Source organism: Hemitrygon akajei, chromosome 12 (genome assembly GCF_048418815.1).
Source record: "Hemitrygon akajei chromosome 12, sHemAka1.3, whole genome shotgun sequence".
Classification (NCBI taxonomy): Eukaryota; Metazoa; Chordata; class Chondrichthyes; order Myliobatiformes; family Dasyatidae; genus Hemitrygon; species Hemitrygon akajei.
This window is the reverse complement of record NC_133135.1, coordinates 28,296,638-28,317,311: the sequence shown is the minus strand read 5'-3', so window position 1 is coordinate 28,317,311 and position 20,674 is coordinate 28,296,638. Positions and strand designations below refer to the sequence as shown.

The 20,674-nt window shown below is 42.5% G+C and overlaps 1 protein-coding gene across 7 annotated transcripts in view; it reads left to right on the top strand.

Moving 5' to 3' along the window:
- Nucleotides 1–828: 828 nt before the first annotated feature.
- Nucleotides 829–20,674, top strand: part of hyi (hydroxypyruvate isomerase) — a 128,046-nt gene continuing 108,200 nt past the window's right edge. For 5 of the 7 annotated variants that reach the window (XM_073062796.1, XM_073062800.1, XM_073062794.1 and 2 more), the window contains exons 1-3: nt 829–968; nt 12,764–12,996; nt 16,761–16,872. In XM_073062796.1, the coding sequence (XP_072918897.1) occupies nt 12,795–12,996; nt 16,761–16,872 (314 nt within the window). In that variant the 5' untranslated portion in view covers nt 829–968; nt 12,764–12,794. Of the gene's footprint in view, nt 969–6,900; nt 6,968–12,763; nt 12,997–16,760; nt 16,873–20,674 lie in introns of those variants that run through there. The other 2 variants (XM_073062798.1, XM_073062795.1) reach the window with 2 other exon arrangements.

Here is a 20,674-nt window from a genome sequence, read left to right as displayed (position 1 = left end):
TGGTCACCGTAGAGCTGTCTAATGCAGCGACAATGTAGTAATATTTGGTGTCGTCTTCCCCACACTGCGAACTGGGCCTCTGCCTGAACAAACTAAATGGCGGCATGTTCCTGCCAGAATTCAGGCAGCTTGAGAGCAACAGCGTTTGCAGTCGTGTAAAACAAGCGAAATTGCTCCGAAATTGTCCAGAGAAGCGTCGTGGTCACCAATGTAGGACCGTTGACAAAAATTGACATGAGTGTAAATACTTCTAATGTACACTTTATTGAACCCACCAACAAATGGCGATATCATATATATATCAGGAAAACCTTGCCCCCAAAACGTAATAATGTCCAACAAAATGCTGCATGCAACATACACAGTGAATTTAACCCTTAACAGTCTGGGTGAATTCTGCCCACAAGGGCATTCAGTCTAGTTTTTGTACTGTGTCACGTAACACCATGGTCCTGAAAAACGTTGTCTCATTCATACTAAGTACTGTACCAGCAGTTATGGACGAAATGACAATAAAAGTGACTTGACTTGACTTGATTTTTCACAGAATGAATGGCAGGTCTACAGATTTCTACTTAAAATTCAAGATTCAAATTCATTTACCACATGGACATCAAAACATACAGCGAAATGCCCCTTTTTAAACAACCAACATACCTGAGGGTGTGCTTGTGGGCAGCCTGCAAATGTCACAAATATTCTGGCTTAAACAGTGCACGGGTCTCGAATTCCAGACTTCCAATTCGACCTTATTCCATAAGGTAAACGGTAGAAACATGAATGTGAGCTGAAAGCATTAAGAAGTTAAATCATGGTTACAGAGTGCAACTTTTAACCAAGTTGTTTTATTTGTGACCTGAAATCCTTGCTGTCAGATCGACTGACAGGGAAACGGGATCAGTGCAGGCCACCGAGTGGTGCTGTGGAGCACATAATTGTGCCGAGTCGATGTGAGCTGTCAGTGGAAGGTAAATGAGTAACACAGTCGGTGGAATGAATATTAGTACGCTTTCAGAAAAGTATTTTTTGGATGAAGATTTTTCCCTCTGATGTTTTGTTTTTGTTTTATAGGAGCTGTATTTTAAAATGATATGCGTGGGTTAAGTGCGTGTTCTGCATATTAATGGAATGAAGTAGGAGTAGGCCTCCCGTTCTCTTCAGCCCTGTTTTCTTGTTACCCAGCTGGCAGGACGCTATGATAGGGAGGATCATTAAATTTAGTGCTGGCATTCCGGGGCCTACTCTTGAATGCAGATAAGGAGATTTGACAGAAAAGAATTTAAGGATCTGTAGTTCATTTGCAGACATATTGTTAATTTTTTGGAATTTGCTAACTGACAGTAGTTTTGGTTGAAAATATCTAAAGAATCTCATATTTGCTTTACAGGCACAGACACTCCCTGTTAATACAGTACTGAGTAAAAGGGACAGATTTTTTTCAGAAAAGGCAGAAAATCAAATCTATTCCTGTAATTATTTTTATCTTTTTGAGTTTGACAGAATTGACAAAATCAGAAGTAAGGTTTTGTACTTTTGGAAATGGGCGTGCATGGGACAAGAAGAGTGGACATGGGTAGGGGAAGTTTCAAAGGCCTCGTTAAGGGAGCTGATTTTTGATAGGCTTTTGGAGGCAGAGAATGGTGTATGGAGTAGTAGAGAGAGAATTCCAGAGAACAGGGTGTAGTGGCATGAGAGAGTTGGGTGAATCAGCAGTTAACCACCGTCAAATGAATGAAACTTGCTGGCTGTGATGTTTGACCGGTTGAAATTGCTCGCAGACAGCAAAATAAGGGTGCAGACAATCTTCAAGTTTTCCTCGCTGAAGTATGTGGACGAATGATTGAGCTATAAAGAGACAGTCTAGATTCTCCAGGGGCAAAAAAAACCCCTGTCTAGCTGATGGACCAGACATGCAGTGAAAATACAGATTGTTTGTCACTGCATTTAAGTGACCAGTCAAACAGATTAATGAAGTCAGAGCCATTTAGATGTTGGATAGGGAAAAGATGGTGGCCAATATTGAGAGGCAAAATTTATCAATTTTTGTTGTCTCTTCCTTTAGCTTCCACACCCACCTTGTCTGTCATATGTGGTTCTGTGGAAGAGCTTATCTGACACTATCTGCATGAAGCACTCTGATGCATTTTATGATGTTAGAGGCATAAGATGCATAATTTTGTTGTTGGAAACTAGAGCTTACAGAGGAAACTCGTGCTGGTGAGAATGTACAAACTCCTTACAGGCAGCAGCAGGAATTGAACCTGGGTCATCTGTACTGTAAAGCTTTGTGCAAGCCACTGTGCTATCATGCCACATCCTTATGTGAGCAAGGAAAAGCTGTTAATGTAAGTGAAGAAGGAGAATCTAATGTAGGATATGCAGTAGCTACATTGAGATAGATTGAAATGATTGTTCAAAGGAATGATGCTGAGAATAAAAAGCTTAATGTATGAGGAACTTTTGATGTTTCTCAGCCTGTACAAGATGGCGTTCAGAAGGATGAGGGAGAAATCTCATTGAAAACTCCCAAATATTCAATGGCATGGATAGAATGGGTGTGGAAAGGCTGTGTGCAGAGTCTAGGATTCAAGGGCACTGTGTCAGTAAAGGGACACCTCTTTAGAACTGACATGAGGGATTTCTACAGCCAAGAGGGTGGTGAATCTGTGGAATTTGTTGCCATGAAGAGCTGTGGAGGTTCAGTTATTGGGTGTGCTTATAGCAGAGAATGATAGCCTCTTGACTGGTAAGGGGTTAAGAGTTACAGAGAAAAGTTGGGAAGATGGAGTTTAGGAAAAAAATTCAAGTCATGATTGATTGACAAAAGAGATTTGATGGACTGAATGGCCTAATTCTACTGCAGTATCTTAAGGAATGCTCTAGGAATCAGGAAACCAAGGAAAGCCCCCCCCCCCCCCCCCCGCATCTGAATTGGCCATTGAGAGGTACCTGTGATGTGTCAGGCTCTTTTCCAGAATAATAAATTTGGGGGGAAAATTTGGTGCTGCTGAGAAATTTCTGTATGTTTATGATCTAGTGTTATGTACGTGTGAACAACCAACAACAATAATATGCATTTACAGTGGCATGCAAAAGTTTGGGCACCCCTGGTCAAAATTTCTGTTACTGTGAATAACTAAGCGAGTAAAAGATGACCTGATTGCCAAAAGGTATAAAGTTAAAGATGACACGTTTCTTTAATACTTTAAGCAAGATTACTTTTTTATTTCTATGTTTTACAGTTTCAAAATAACAAAAGTAGAAAAGGGCCTGAAGCAAAAGTTTGGGCACCCTGCATGGTCAGTACTTAGTAACACCCCCTTTGACAAGTATCACAGCTTGTAAATGCTTTCTGTAGCCAGCTAAGAGTCTTTCAATTCTTGTTTGGGGGATTTTTGCCCATTCTTCCTTACAAAAGCCTTCTAGTTCTGTGAGATTCTTGGGCCATCTTGCATGCACTGCTCTTTTGAGGTTTATCTACAGATTTTCGATGATGTTTAAGTTGGGGGACTGTGAGGGCCATGGCAAAACCTTCAGCTTGTGCCTCTTGAGGTAGTCCATTGTGGATTTTGAGGTATGTGAGGATCATTATCCTGTTGTAGAACCCATCCTTCTTTCATCTTCAGCTGTTTAAACAGTGTGATGTTTGCTTCCAGAATTTGCTGGTATTTAATTGAATTCATTCTTCCCTCTACCAGTGAAATGTTCCCATGCCACTGGCTGCAACACAAGCCCAAATCATGATCGATCCACTCCCATGTTAAACAGTTGGAGAGGTGTTCTTTTCAGGAAATTCCTCACCCTTTTTTCTCCAAACATACCTTTGCACATTGCGGCCAAAAAGTTCTATTTTACCTTCATCAGTCCGTAGGACTTGTTTCCAAAATGCATCAGGCTTGTTTAGATGTTCCTTTGCAAACTTCTGACACTGAATTTTGTGGTGAGGATGCACGAAAGGTTTTCTTCTGATGACTGTTCCATGAAGGTCATATTTGTGCAGGTGTCGCTGCACAGTAGAACAGTGCACCACCACTCCAGAGTCTGCTAAATCTTCCTGAAGGTCTTTTGCAGTCAAACGGGGGTTTTGATTTGCCTTTCTAGCAATCCTACGAGCAGTTCTCTCGGAAAGTTTTCTTGGTCTTCCAGACCTCAACTTGACCTCCACCATTCCTGTTAACTGCCATTTCTTAATTACATTACGAACTGAGGAAATAGCTACCTGAAAATGCTACCTTCTTATAGCCTTCTCCTGCTTTGTGGGCATCATTTATTTTAATTTTCAGAGTGCTAGGCAGCTGCTTCAAGGAGCCCATGGCTGCTGATTGTTGGGACAAGGTTTGAGGGGTCAGGGTATTTATAAAGCTTTGAAATTTCATCACCTGGCCTTCCCTAATGTTGACTGTGAACAAGCCATATCCCTAACAAGCTAATTAAGGTCTGAGATCTTGGTGAAAGTTATCTGAGACCTCAAATCTCCTGGGGTGCCCAAACGTTTGCATGATGCTCCTTTCCTTTTTTTTCACTCTGAAATTGTACAAAACAAAAACAATACGCTAATCTTGCTTAAAATGTTGAAAAGAATGTTTCGTCTTTAACTTTATGACTTTTGGAGATCAGTTCATCTTCTACTCACTCAACTATTCACAGTAAGAGAAATTTTGACCGGGGTGCCCAAGCTTTTGCACGCCACTGTATATATTACCCTTGCTCACGCTGTGAATATCTCAGCGTGCTTCACTTGGATGTGGTCGGATAAGCTTTTCCAGCGAACCTACAAGGTTTTCAGGCAGCAGTGAGTTTTAAGTGATGTCTGCAGAAGTTGCACTTAAGAAATTGCACACTTTTACAAGTATAGCAATTGTGAAGTACCGCGTGCAGGTGTAAACTGAGAGGAAATAAACCAAGCTACAAAGTTCCCAGGCAGACAGGAATTAATCTGACGGATTGAATTTTTTGTTGTGCCTTGTGGCCTTGAACTGGCATCAGGTTAATCAGAATAAGGTTATTGCATGGTATACAACTTTTATCATCATGTAAATAACATACTATGTATATCAATGCCTGGCCTAATATCCCTTAATGTGACTCAATGTATTTTGGTTTTTTTGCCGATGACCCTGCTGTGAAGTGGCGTAGAATATTTGACTACATTAAGTATGAAATGCAAATTTTCATTACTTAAATTCATAGAGGAAAAAAGTGTGTGCTACTTATTATTCCAATTGGCTGGTCTCCAACAGGGAGGTGGGTAGAAATAGCAGCGTTTTCTGTTCCACTGGGAGCAATCCGTTGTGACTAACGGGAAGAAATCATTTTGTGTGTTCTCTAAGTGGCAGTTGAAGGTTGTAAGATTGTCTCCCTTTATATCATGGCTTGTGGACCCCACATGATCGATTGAGTGGGTGGGAATCCTTGATGGGATGCCACCAGACTTGCCTCTTGCGCTGACATCAGGATGCAGTGAAGTAAGGCAGCCGTTCAGAGACATACAGCACACAATAGGTCTTTGGCCCAACCCATGCCAACCAAAATGACCATCTAAACTAATCCCATAATTGGCCCATATCCCTCTAAAGCAGGAGTTCCCAACCTGATATCCACGAACCCCTCCATTAATTGTCGGGGTCCATGGCAAAACAAAAGGTTGGGAACCCCTGCTCTAAACTTTTCTTATCCATTTGCCTATCCAAGTGTCTTTTAATTGTTGTTTTTGTACGTGTCTTTACTTCCTCTGGCTAGTGTGTTCCATTTACGGACAACCCTCTGCATGCTGACATTGTCCCACAGCTCCCTTAAATTTCTCCCTTCTCACCTTAAACCAATGCCCTCTGGTATGCCTTGGGGGGAAAAGGGCTTTGCATTCTATGTCTATGCACCTTTGTGATTTTATACGTGCCTGTAAGGCCACTCGTTCATCCTCTATGCTCCAAGGAATAAAGTCCAAGCCTGCTAAGCTCTTCTTATAACTCAGGCCCACGTGTCCTGACAACATTTTTCTCATGAATCTACTTTGTACTCATTCCAGCTTAATGACATATTTCCTGTTACTGAAACTTTGTACAATACTCTAGCTGCAGTCTCACCAAAGTCTTGTACAACTGCAACATAATGTCCCAACTCTTGAGCTTGAAGGCCAGCGTGCCAGGTATCTCCAACACTTTGTACATTTGTGATACCTAAAGGCTTTTTGTCCAATTCGATTGTAAATGGACAGATAGGAAACACAGCAGAACATGAATCCTCCGCAGATCCCTTCTCCAGACCTCCACATTGCGAAAACGTTCTTGCCTCAGTCCTTGAAAAGGTTTTGTAAATGGCTGTTCCATCCCTAAAATTACTTTGCAAACATCCTGACTTTGTGCACTTTAATCATTGTTCAATGCCACCTTCAGTTAATAGGTTCAGAATAGACCCCAAACCTTGCCAGCAACTTTGATTTCAATTTCGTCTCACAATTGCACTTCGACAGAAATCTCAGGGTCAGATTGACAAATGTAAAATGATGCCTTCTACTCGTCAATTCTCTAAGTCCTGTCTTTTTTGTCTATTTGTTTTTTAAAAAAATCATCTTCAGCAGTTATCATTGACGTTTTCTTTGCACCCCTCCCAATTCTTTTTGAGCTTTTTTTCAAAGTGCTTTGTTGTCATGGCAACCCCAGCAGGTTCTGTTTAATGTAAGAAGATGTTTGGCCCCAAGGTCTTCAGCTAGAATGACTTAATTTAAAACCAGTGTGGGGTTGATTCATTTAAGTCAATTTATATGCAAGAGAGTGAACAAAAATATCAATAATATATCAACTGCCAAGTTCCAGAACTCTGGAATTTTAATCTTCATTGATGGAATAACATTTAATAATTAACCATAAAAGTTAACAATTGTAGAATTCATTATCTCCCACTCTCTCTGTGTCAGTGTGGAGATAGTTGTGCTGTGTTTCTTCTGTCATCCTTTCTACAAGAATAATAGGTAATTATACCTATATGTTGTCAGCTCTGGGCAATTTGCTGCAGTTTTCTCTCATGCACACTGGCAGGAGCTTTGGTGTGGTAGAGGATAATGTTTGTTGAGCGTGTTTTGCTGGCATATATTAGGTGAAATGGAGCCTAGTCCAGATCAATATACAGCTCCACAGAGAAGAATCTCATTACGTGTTAACCTTTACGATAAAAAAGGACACAAATCCAAAGCCCTTGTAAATCCTACTCAACGGCCAACATTTTGCTGCTGCCTTCTTCGGCAGTCCCTTGGGTTAAAGATTACCTGCATCATGTGGATTGTTTATACCCCTCCAGCATTTTGTGTGTGTGTTGTCAGCAGCTGCAGAATCTCTTGTGAATTGGACGTTTGGCGTCTGATTGGTCCAATCCAATGCAGTCCTGCTGGTTCAAAAGAGGCCAATGAGACTGTTGTGGGGATTGTAGCGTTGGCCACCAAAGCATTGATCCTTAATGAGGTGGGTGGTTGGGTAGGTGGTGTGTGCTCCTTCTTCTGTCCTTTAATGGTCTCATTAGAGGTGCTGAGGCCAATGTGGGGCCCACAGATGCTGCTACAGGTGGGCCCGTAGGTGCAAGGGGCAACTTCGGAAGTGGTGCACTTAATCTGCCTTTCAGGCTGCCCTCCGTGCTCCTGGCAGAGGGGCACATTGTGCTTCCTCGATATTCTTCTTCCACCTGGAAAGGGCATAAGCTGGGGACTAAATTGGTGAGGATGTTACATTCTCTCAAGGGTGCGTTGTGAATGACTTGGAAATGTTTTCCATGTTATTCTGGGAATCTCCAGCTGTGAGGAAGCAAGGAATGAAGAGCTAGTTGTAGGAGTTTGGCAGGCCACATCCATGGAAGGAGATAAACAGCTGATGTTTCTGACTGAGACCCTTCATCAGGGATGGAAAAGGACGGGGGAAAAATGTCAATTGTTTATTCCCCTCCATAGATGCTACATGACGTGCTGAGTTCCTCCAGCAGAGATGACTGAGATGAATCATAGCTGCCGTATGTGAGATGCCGGCCTGAACATCCGCTACATTTACATAGGCGATTAAAGATTAGTTTCATTTCTCACATCTACATCAAAACATCGAAACGTACAGTGAAATGTGTTATTTGTATCAATGACCGACAATCTGAAGATTGTGCAGGAGGCAGGCCTAATATGTTGCCACACTTCTGGTGCTAACATATGTTGTCCTCAGCTAACCCTAACCATACAGCTTTGGGACGTGGGAGAAAACCAAAGCATCAGGGGAAAACCCACGCAGTTACAGGGAGAACATAGAAACTCCTTTGTATGTCAGTCGGTGATCGCTGACATTGTGCTAATTGCACAGGGAATACTGTGGCTTCCCGAGAATGCCTTTAAAGGGTTTGGCCTGAAGTTGAGCTGCATCACCTGTTGGACACTCCTGGGGCCTTCAGGGGAGGCTGCATCTATCAGGCCCTTTTTGATCAGGATTCATCCACAGTGACAGTGGCTTAATGCACCCCTGCCACCAGGAGTTTAAATTGTTTATTAGATTTGTTAGTTTGGAAATCTAGCTGGTGAGCCAGGAATGGTTGGAATGTTGTCCTGGCTGGACAAAGTTCACGAATTCCCATTCTGTGACTTGATTTGTTAGGGCGAATGGTACTGACCCTGAGGGAGGTCAGAAGGGTGAGTTGTATCTCAAGGCTTGATGGACTCTAGCAGCCTGTCCAGAGTAAGTATAAATGAGCTTAATTGCAGACAAGTTTAGGCTCCCCTCCCACCACTGGATGTTGATGCCCAGTTGGTTCACAATTGGTCATACCCAATTTCTTCCCGGTTGTGTTCTCTGTCTTTCTGAATAAGGACTTCACTTTTGGTTAGCACACATGCCATAGAGGAATATAGCATTAAATAAGCTCACTACGTCTATGCTGACATTCATGCCTACCTATACCAATCCCTTTTTCCTGCATTATTTCCATATCCCTCCTTGCCCTGCTCATTCAAGTACCTGTCTAGGTGCCTCTTAAATGTTGTTACTTTTCATGCCATTGCCACTTTTCTCCTCCCAGATTCCTTTTAAACTTCACCCCCTCTCACCTTAAACCTATTTGGTATTGGAATTGGTTTAGAGGTAATGCAGCCAGCATAATCAAAGACCTCACCTACCCTGAATATTTGAGTTTTTTGAGGAGGTTACTAGGAAAATAGATGGAAGGGAAGGCAGTGAATGTTGTCTACATGGACTTCAGTAAAGCCTTTGACGAGGTCCCACATTGGAGGTTAGTTAGGAAGATTCAGTCACTAGGTATACATGGAGAGGTAGTGAATTGGATTAGACATTGGCTCAATGGGAGAAGTCAGAGAGTGGTAGTGGAGGATTGCTTCTCTGAGTGGAGGCCTTTGACTAGTGGTGAGCCACAGGGATCAGTGCTGGGTCCATTGTGATTTGTCATCTATATCAATGATCTGGATGATAATGTGGTAAATTGGATCAGCAAATTTGCTGATGATACAAAGATTGGAGGTGTAGTGGACAGTGAGGAAGGTTTTCAAAGCTTGCAGAGGGATTTGGACCAGCTGGAAAAATGGGCTGAAAAATGGCAGATGGTGTTTAATACAGACAAGTGTGAGGTATTGCACTTTGGAAGGACAAACCAAGGTAGAACATACAAGGTAAATGGTAGGACACAGAGGAGTGCAGTAGAACAGAGGGATCTGGGAATATAGATACATAATTCCCTAAAAGTGGCATCACAGGTAGATAGGGTCGTAAAGAGAGCTTTTGGTACATTGGGCTTTATAAATCAAAGTATTGAGTATAAGAGTTGGAATGTTATGGTGAAGTTGTGTAAGACATTGGTGAGGTCGAATTTGGAGTATTGTGTGCAGTTTTGATCACCTAATTACAGGAAGAATATTAATAAGGTTGAAAGAGTGCAGAGGAGGTTTACAAGGTTGTTGCCAGGACTTGAGAAACTGAATTACAGAAAAAAGTTGAATGGGTTAGGACTTTATTCCCTGGAGCATGGGAGAATGAGGGGCGATTTGATAGAGGTGTATAAAATTATGATGGGTATAGAGTGAATGCAAGCAGGCTTTTTCCACTGAGGCTAGGGGAGAAAAAAACCAGAGGACATGGGTTAAGGTTGAAGGGGGAAAAGTTTAAAGGGAACATTAGGAGGGGCTTCTTCACACAGAGTGGTGGGAGTGTGGAATGAGCTAACAGATGAAGTAATATTATCCAGGTGCAGGTCGGTGGGATTAGGCAGAAAAATGGTTCGGCACAGCCAAGAAGGGCCAAAGGGCCTGTTTCTGTGCTGTAATGTTCTATGGTTCCTCTCCTTTAGTTTTGGGCACCCCTATCATGGCAAACTTTCATGGCCTCTCATATTTTTACATACTTAAGTATGTCAGTTCTCATCCTCCTTTGCTCCAGGGAAAGCCCGTCCCTCTGATCAAATGTTTCCTGTGTCTCAAACACTTTTCTCCATAGGCTTGGGCATCTTCTCCCACTCTCATTCTACATGCCCATGGTGTGACTGCTATATGATATACCATTGTTTGGGCTTATTCTGGGGTTAAGGAAATATTAATTTCAACAGCAACCAGTCTTCTGATCTGAATGTGAACTGTAGGTTGAATATAAAATGAAGCATGGAACAGTGGTCTTCCTGGAGCTGCAGACGGGGGTTGATTGCACCTGAGAAATCTGCATATACATGAATGCAGCTCAGAGACAGTGCGATTAACTCTCATATTGGGTGTGCTAGCTAGGTGTTTCAAAATTAAGTGCAACCCAAAGGAAGCACTATGAATGCATTGTAACTATATAACTTGCCCTGTTGTTACCTTTCTTCTTTAACAAATAAAAAATGTGATGTAATGTTGAGTCAGGGGCACTCTTCCAAGTGTGTGTCGAATGTAAGGTCTGCTTGTTTTGCTAAATAAAGAATTCTGTATCACCAGCTTCAGTCTCTCTCTCTCTGGTGACCTTGTTCACAGTATTGACAAACATGACCAGTAAAACTCATATTCTAGGCATGGAAAGACATTGGGCATTTCTCCTGAATGTCAGCCATATTTTGTACATGGTGGGGTGGCATGGTAGCACAGTGGTTAGTGAATTGTGACTAGTGACCAGGGTTCAATTCCTGCCATTGTCTGTAAGTTTGTTCGTTCTCCCTATGAACATGTGATTTTTTTGAGGGTGCTCCAGTTTCCTTCCACATCTCAAAGAAATATGATTTAGTAGGTTAAATGGTCACAAGGGTGTAATAGGACAGTACAGGCCTGTTGTGCTGGAAGGATTTATTAGCTTGCTGTATCTATAGATAAAAAAAAGTAAAATAAATGTTCGTTAGCTCTTTCCCTGACTTTCCCCTCCTCCTACCTCACTCAATTACACATTGATGCAGTCTTTCATCAGTAGTGTGACTGTGGGGCCAACTAACATAGGCACCAGGAATCATATTGAATACCATTCAAAGCAACAAACACAAAATTCTGAAGGAACTCAGCAGACAGTATCCATGGAGAAGACTAAACGGCGGATGTTACGGGCTGAGGCCTTTCATCAGGACTGGAAAGGACAGGGTAAGAAGCCAGAAAAAGAAGGTGGGGAGAGGAGAAGGAGTACAAGCTGGCAGGTGATAGGTGAAACCAAGTGAGGGAGAAAGTGGGTGGGCAGGGGAGGGGGATGAAGTAAGAAGTTGGGAAATGATAGGTGGAAGAGGTAAACAGCTGAAGAAGAAGAAATCTGATAGGAGGGGACAACAGACTGTGGGGAAAAAGGAGAGGGGCATCAGGGTGAGGTTATGGACATGTGAGGAGAACAGAAGGGGAATAGGGGAGCAGAATAGGGAATGGAAAATAGAGAAGAAGAAACGGACGAGAGAAATTACTGGAAGTTGGAGAAATTGATGTTCATGCCATCAGGTTGGAGGCTACCCAACTCATCTGGCAGTAGAGGAGGCCATGAACACCATTCACTGACTGTGGCACATTTAACAAGACCCAGAACTATTATTAGGATTATCTGATACGGTTACCAGTATGTTATTGGGTGCCACTCTGGGTGATGAACTACTTTAGTCGAAGATTGAACCCAACTGAGATTCCATTTCCAATGAATCCAATTCACTTTTTAAAATATATTCAGTTAATTCTTTGAGCTTCATATTTAACAGGAAATCTGAGTGGCTTCTTCATCTCTAGGTACTTCAGGTATATCATTGGGATATTTTGGTAACGTGGGAGTCTTCACTACCACTGAAGGTGAAATCAAATCAGGGCAAACATTACCCAGTGTACAGCACTAATGTAGATAATATATGTTTACTGTCTGGCATAACATTTAAAATTACTGGAAGCTAAAATGATGCTAAACTGGAGTTCGTGGTTCAAAATGATCACACTTTATTTGATTCACTTAGCATCAGATTATCTTGAAGAACAAATTTGGCCCATAATTGAATTTTCAAATGAAATCAGAAGAACTGTAGGATACTTCTTTAATATCAAAAGTATCACTGATTTGGTCCATTAAATTTGCTCAGCAGAACACCTGAAAAATAATTTGACTTGTCTTCATCGTAACTGTTTATTTTTTATTTACCAATTGATGTGGAATAATCCATTAAAGCCAAACTGTGTGACGAAGCTGACTCTTTAGTAATTCAGCCTTGCTCTTCAATATATGTAATCACTGTGGAATTATTTCCATACAGAGCAGTCCTGATCTCTCATTCAAGCCCCAATTCTATGTGCTTGATTCACATTTCAGTCTTTCCCTCATAGGTTTGCTCTTGCTTGGCTTGTAACAATAATAATGCCATGTGCCTTGAACTTTGCTGCCAACCTGTCCTGGCTTTTTCCGGAGGTGGACACTCTGCTCCTTCGGGTGGAGGCAGCTGCTCACGCTGGATTCCAGGCAGTGGAGGTGGCGTGGCCTTATGATACTGAAGCAACAGAGCTGAAGGCAGCGTTGGAGAAAAACGGACTGGAGATCGTACTGATTAATACCCCACCAGGTAAATATATCTTGTGCCAAGTTGAGGCTACCCTCAGGGTGGAGGAGCAACATCTTGTATTCCATCTGGGTAGCCTCGAACCTGATGGCATGAATATTGATTTCTCCTACCAGTTAAAAAAATTTCCTTCCACTTTAGCTTCTTTCCTCTTCTCCACTGTCTATCACCTCCCCCCTGGTGCCCCCACCTCCTTCCCTTTTCTCTTATGGTCCCATGATTCCTTTCTCTCCTTTATCTTTCCTATCCACCTGCCTTCACCTATCGCCTTCTAACAATCCTTTCCCTCCTCCATCCTGTCATTCTGCCACTTCCCCCTTTTCGGTCCTGTAGAACGGTCTTGATTGGTAACATTGACTGTTTATTCATTTCAACAAATGTTGCTTGACTTACTGAGTTTCTCCAGCATTTTGTGTGTTGCTTTGGATTTCCAACATTTGTAGACTTTCTAGTGTTTAAAATGCACTACCCACCGAGGCAACATCAAAAACACAGTGGAATATTGAGCTGGAGAAACTATGCAGGAAAGAACATCAACTTTCTGACATTAAAACCACATAAAATTTCAAGAAACATAGGAGTGAATCTATTAGTGATGTGTCTAGTTTGAAATGTATTTGGATGAGGGAGCTGTTTGGCCCAATGAGTTGATGCGTGCATTTAGATTGGTCTTATCAACCTGTTTATTTCAACCTGTTTATTTCAATCTTAAGTCACAGAAGCATATCGCATTGAAACAGGCTCCTAGGCCTGTCACGTACACACTGATTACCAACCACCCACCTGCAATAATCCTATATTTATTCCTCTCTTTGTTCTTACTTCATACCACAAGGTGCTTAGAAGTAGGTACAGAGGAGATGTCAGGGGTAAAAATTTCACGCAGAGAGTGGGAAGTGCATGGAATGGGCTGCCGGCAGCGGTGGTGGAGGCGGAAATGATAGGGTCTTCTAAGAGACTCCTGGATGGATACATGGAGTTTAGAAAAATAGAGGGCTATCGGTAAAGCCTAGGTAGTTCTAAGAATGTGTTTGGCACAGCTTTGTGGTCTGAAGGGCCTGTATTGTGCTGTAGGTTTTCTATGTTTCCATGTTTTTTCTATGTTTCAAAATAAAATTTTACACCTTATCTACACGTTAGGGACGGTTTACAAGTTGCCAATTAACTGATGTCTTTGGGATGTGGGATTAAACCGGAACTCCTGGTGGAATATTTGGTAGATTTCAATGAGTTCCCACTCTGTCATTCTTCTAAACTGAATTTGGTAAGATGTTGGGAGTTCATTATTAAGGATGAGGTTTTGGGGTACTTGGAAGTGAATGATAAAGTAGGCCAAAGCTGTCAAGGGGAAATCACGCTTGACAAATTTGTTTGAATTCTTTAAGAACGTAACAGGCAATATAGACAAAGGAGAACCAGTAGATGTTTACTTTGATTTTCAGAAGGCCTTTGACAAAATACCACACATTAGACTGCTTAACATGTTAAGAGCCCATGGTCTTACAGGAAAGATACTAGTATGAATAGAAGATTGCCTGATTGGCAGGAGGCAAAGAGGGGGTAGAGTCTGGTTGGCTGCCAGTAACAAGTGGTAAACACAAAGTACTCTGCAGATGCTGGGGTCAAAGCAACATGCACAACACAGTGGAGGAACTCAGCAGGTCGGGCAGCATCCATGGAAACTAACAGACAACGTTTCGGGCTGAGACCCTTCATCAGGACTGAAGAGGGAGGGGGCAGGGGCTCTATAAAGAAGATAGGGGGAGGGCGGGACGGAGAAGGCTGGTAGGTGCCAAATGAAAAACCAGTAAGGGGAAAGATCAAAGGGTGGGGGAGGGGAAGCAGGGAGAGGATAGGCAGGAAAGGTGAAGAAGGAATTTAAGGGGAAAGCACTATGGGTAGAAGGAGGTGGAACCATGAGGGAGGTGATAGGCAGCTGGAGGAGGAGGCAGAGTGAATCTGGGATGGGGGAAGGGAGAGGGAGGGAATTACCGGAAGTTGGAGAATTCAATGTTCATGCCAAGGGGCTGGAGACTACCCAGACCTGCTGAGTTCCTCCAGCGTGTTGTACAGGTAAAAAGTGGTGTTTCGCAGAGGTCAGTATTGCGGCCGCTTCCTTTCACGTTTAGTGTCAATGATTTAGATAATGGAATTGATGGCTTTGCGGCCAAGTTTGCAGGTGATACAAAGACAGAGGGGCGGTAATATTGAGGAAGCAGGGAATCTGCAGGACATATTGGGAGAATGGCAAAGATGGAATATACTATAGAGAGGAGCATAGTTATGTACTTTGAAGGAATAAAGGCATAGACTCTTCTGAAAGGGAGAAAATTCAAAACATCACAGATACAAAGGGACTTGAGAGCCCTTGTGCAGGATTTCATGAAGGCTAATTTTCAGGTTGTGTCAGTGGTAAGGAAGGCAAATGCAATGTTTGCATTCATTTCAAAAGGAGTAGAATATAACAAGGATGTAATGCTGAGGTTTTATAAGGCATTGGTCAAACTGTACTTCGGGAGTATTGTGTTTTTTTTGTCCTTTATCTAAGAAAAGATATGCTGGCATTGAAGAGTCCAGAGGATAGTTACAAGAATGATTCCAGGAATGAAAGGGTTAATGTGGGAGGAGCATTTTATGGCTCTGGGCCTGTACTCACTGGAGCTTAGAAGAATCGGGGAATCTCATTGAAGCCTATTGAATATTGAAAGACAAGAGTGGATGTGGGGAGGATGTTTCCTATAGTGGGTGGATCTAGCACCAGACAGCAAAGCCTCATATGGGGACATCCATTTAGGTCAGAGATGAGGAATTACTTTAGCAAGTAGAAGTCATTGCCACAGACAGCTGTGGAGGCCAGGTCATATGAGTATATTTAAAGCAGAGATTGATAGTTTTTGATTAGTCAGGGTGTCAAACGTTATGGGGAGAAGACAGGAGAATGCAATTGAGAGGGACAATAAATCAGCCATAATGTAATGGTATAGCAGACTCAATGGGCCAAGTGGCCTAATTCTGCTCCCTCTGTCTTATGGGCTAACTCCAGTGAGTACAGCCCAGGGCCATTAAAAGCTTCTCAGTCATTAGTCCTTTCATTCCTGAGATCATTCTCATGAACTTCCTCTGGACCCACTCCAATGCCAGTCCATCCTTCAGCTGACCATTGAATACCTATTTACACTATTCCTGTTTTATTCACCCACACTTCCAACAGCTTCCCACTGATCCCACCACATGCTAACACACTGGGGATAATCTACAGTGGCTAATTAACTTACCAACCCTGGTATCATTGAGATGAGAGGAAACCAGAGGAAGAGCTTAGAAACTCCACACGAACACAGGGAGTCTGCCATAAGGAAGCAGATTGATAGTACCCCCTAGATGGTCCATCAGTTTTGTAAATGTCAATGGAATCAATTTTCATTGCATAGAAGTCATGCAGCTAGGATGTTCTAATCATGATTGAACGTTAAAGAGTTCAAGCTCTGAGATTTCCTGGTATACTCAGTGAAGTTTGTAAGAAATGCAATCAGGAGAAGGTCAGCAGACCCTTAAGCCCACTCTGTTACCTGACAGAATCATGTTAGCTGTCTTAACTCAGTGTCAGCTTAATAATGGGACGGAGGCTCATGTGGTAGGCCAGCCATCTTTCAATCCACCAGCTGTGCTTCTGCCACAGTCAATGCCCTGTTTCAGATCACAGTGGACCTTCTTTGACCCAGCACTGCAGATTCTCAGCATTTGTTCTGTGCTCTTTTAATTTCCAGGAAATAAAGAAAGAGGAGAACTTGGGCTTGGAGTTGATCCACAGAGACAGGCTGAATTCCGCAGAGGACTCGGTCTAGCAGTGCAATATGCTAAAACTGTGAACTGCAAGCGGTAAGGACCACCCCCTTGCTGTTGAATGAGCTTTGACAATTAGCGGTAAGCTCAGCAGCAGTGCTGGTGTTTTTTACAGCTCCAGTGACCCGGGTCCTGTCCAGGCCTCTGGTGTTGCTGTGTGCAATTTGCATCTGCATCCTGAGGTCGCACATTGTCCCCCGCACCTTCGGGGATCGCAAGCACAGGATCAAGAGGAGAAAAGTTAGGCTGAGGATTAGAAGCAAGGGAGACCAAGGGAATGATTGCTGAGGTCCAGAGGAGGACCAAGAGGGAGATGGAGTGTGCTGGAGTGGGGCTGAGGGAAGGATAGAGAATTCTACCTGGAGTGGAGCCATGGAAAGGAGGAAGAGTCCTGGGGTGGGGCTAGAAAGAGGAGGGTCCTAGATTACAGCTAATCCTAGAGATCAGATCTGAAAGGTGACTTTTAAAGACCATATGCAGCAGTTTAGCAATGTTCCACTATTTTACATGTAATAAAGTAGCATGAATGCAGGGATTAGCCAAGCATTCTGCTTTTGCTATGAAATGGCTGGAATTGAGGTAGTTGTTGCAGGTGGAAGTGTCTGTGCCTGCCTGTGCCATTTGGTCCTAGGCTTATCCTCTCTATCTCAGCCTTTCAATATTTGATAGGCTTCAATGAGATTATAGAGATACAATGTGAAACTGGCCCTTCCTCCCCTTTGAGCCACGCCACCCAGCAGTCCCACATTTAGTCCTGGCTAATCACGGGACAATTTATAATGACCAATTAACCAAACAGTACGAATTGGACTGTGGGAGGGAACCAGACCACCTGGAGGAAAGCCACGCGGTCACAAGGAGAATGTACTCCGAACTCATCTGGAATTGGATTCAGGTTTCCCGTACTGTAAAGCATTATGCTAACCATACGCCACTGTGCCGCTCACCCCGCCCCCCTTCTAGACTCCAGCCAGTACAGGCCTAAGAGCCATAAAACACTCCTCATACATTAACCCTTTCATTCTGTTGTTAACCCTTTCATTCCTGGAAACAGAAACATCATTCATTGACTCAGCCTCCATGATCTCATCTCCCAGTCTTTAGTGGACAGAATCTCCTCCTACCATGGACTGGGTGAACATGTGTTTTCCTTAAAACTTTGAACACTGACTGAATTCCTCTTGATCTGTGTTCAGAGCATTGACACACAGCAGAAGTAGCTCCCAAATTTGGTAGTTACAGTCCTGAGTAGTTATTGTAACCCTCTTTATCCTCAATAGTCCCAAGTACAGAGTCAGCATTATGATGAATGGTGATTAACAGTCCTGTGGCAAACTTGACAGCTGCAATCAACACAGCACACAGCATCAAGTGATTGCTGTTCTTATCTGTGTAATGACAGGGCTGGTCTAATGATGCATTTCTTTTGTAACCAAGTGGCCAATCTATAGAACAGGATACCCAAGGAGATGGTAAATGCAGATATTATTCGCTCAAACACACATTGGATAAATCTTTTAGAAATTAAGAAGTGATCAGATATATGAAGAAATCTAGTGCCAAAGTTAAGAACCAGTAGCTTTGGGAAAGTGAGTCCAAAAACTCCATCTCCACTGATGTTCTTTTCTTGGTTATAATTAATTAATTAATTAATATGGTTGAAAGGTGATGGCTATGCTTGGTCAGCACCAGACTGGTAGAAAGCAAACAATGCAACTGATTGCTAGGTGCTTCAGTCCTCCCTAAGCCTGCTTTTATCCTGGATCGTGATAGGTATACCAACCCAGATGTGTTTTATCAAGTAATCCCAGTCTTCGCAGTATTGGAAGACTTTAAATTTGTAATCCTACCTGATGCAAATCACTTTGTAATCTGGTAGTTTGAAAACTGGGTTCAGATTAAAATCAAATCTGAAAACAATAATAAAAGGTAGTGCTGAAGTGGAAGGTGTCTGTGAAGAGACTGGATCATTACTACAAATCCCAGGTAGATTCTGAACAAACACTATGGGAATTGGTTTATTATTGTCACATGTACCAAGATACAGTGGAAAATCTTGCCTTGCTTACTGTTCATGTAGATCAAATCATTACACAGTGCATTGAAGTAAAGCAAGTGTTATGAACCCCGTAACTGGGTCACTTACCAGCAAAGATGGAGACGTCCGTTGAAGTCTGATACTATTTTTAACAGTATTTATTAGTAAAAAGACACAAAAATAATTATCAATGCAAACATACAGATAATATACGTTGTCAATACTAAATCTGAAAGTGCGGGTATAATAATAATCAATAAGAAATAAGCTCTTTCGCTTTCTAGGGGATAATGTATTGTCCGATGGAAATATAAAAGTCACTCAGTTCATGCAGGCTTCAGCCTTTGTTTTGCTGGCTTCAGCTGGGTTTGCAATTGTTGGAGAGAGAGAGAGATTTTGAGAAAAGAAACTTGCCGGCTTTCCTTGATCCGATCTTGATCCGTATTTGTCCTTTAGCGAGGCCGTTCCGTGGAGGACTTGTCATCCAGGCAAGGATGGACACACACACACACACACACACACACACACAAGTCCCCACCGGTCTCATACGTTTCTCCTGGCGTGTCTGAAGGGGTTGTTCCCCAGACCCTCTTTTATCCTTACTCACGGGGTCTCAGATGTCAATCAGGTTGGGAAGATGCAATCCCTCAACCAGCCCACTCTGGTCATCCCGAGGTCTTCAATGAATAGTACAGTACTCAATACACAATTCCGTCTGCAAGAGACAATGGCCGTTATCCGTGGCTTTGTCTTGCTGAGGGGCCAGGACACATTCCAAAACCTTGAGGATTCTCTCTCATTTCCTGGGTCCAAGACCCGAATTAATAGCGATCTTGCGATTCTCAAGAAGGAGGGGGCGACTTTGTACCCTTCGGCCTCTCAGAGTTGTGGCACATTCGTAACACCCCCTTCCTTCAAAGCTTTTTTACCATCGGTAAAAATGAATTAATACAGAGTCTTACAGGAGTTCAGAATCTAACACAATACATTTTTTTCCACTACAGAGTAATACAGTTATACATTCCATTCAGCATCTAAACAGGTAACGATTACATTGTCACTTCCTTTAATATCTTAACATCTTGTACCTTAATTCTTGTAGCATCAGACTCCAATTTAATAACTACCTATTTTTATTCCTTTTCTTCAGCAAACAAAAACTAAAGAGTTGTGATGTATACTACGAAAGTTCATGCAAATACTAATCTATGTTGCTTTCAAACTTAACTGTCAGTCTTCCATGGGGTTGTCTATTATTCACATGCTTTGTCGAAATCCCTTAAAACCGGATCCTGTTATTTAAAATGGCATCCCGTCAACCCTCGCCCAGTTTCCAGTTAAGCTTGTGCACCAGTGTGGAATAGGCTTTCGCCTGCTCCTTTCATATGAGTTATTTTATCAACAATGTGTTCCAAACTTAGACCATTTTCCGAATTTCCACACAATTCTTTAATTTTAAGCAAGTTGATGGTTTTATCTTCAGGACCCTTCATGTTATTAGTTTTCAGTTTAAACTCTTGGTCCAAACAGCATTTCAAATTCTGCCTTTTCACAGCACCCTCTTGAATAACAATAGCGTGTGGGGCACCTTTACATTCCAAATCAACCTGTAATTGATTCGCAGGCACCATGTTACCAAGCCATTGTCTCTGCAGCCTGGATGCTGCTTCTGACATCAAATACCTGAGACTTTTTCTGAGCTCCATTACTAGGTTCAGTACCATGTGCATCCACATCTTGAACACACTCAAGCAGGACATTTGCCTCTTCCAGGCTTTCAATACCCGTACCCTTTTCAAA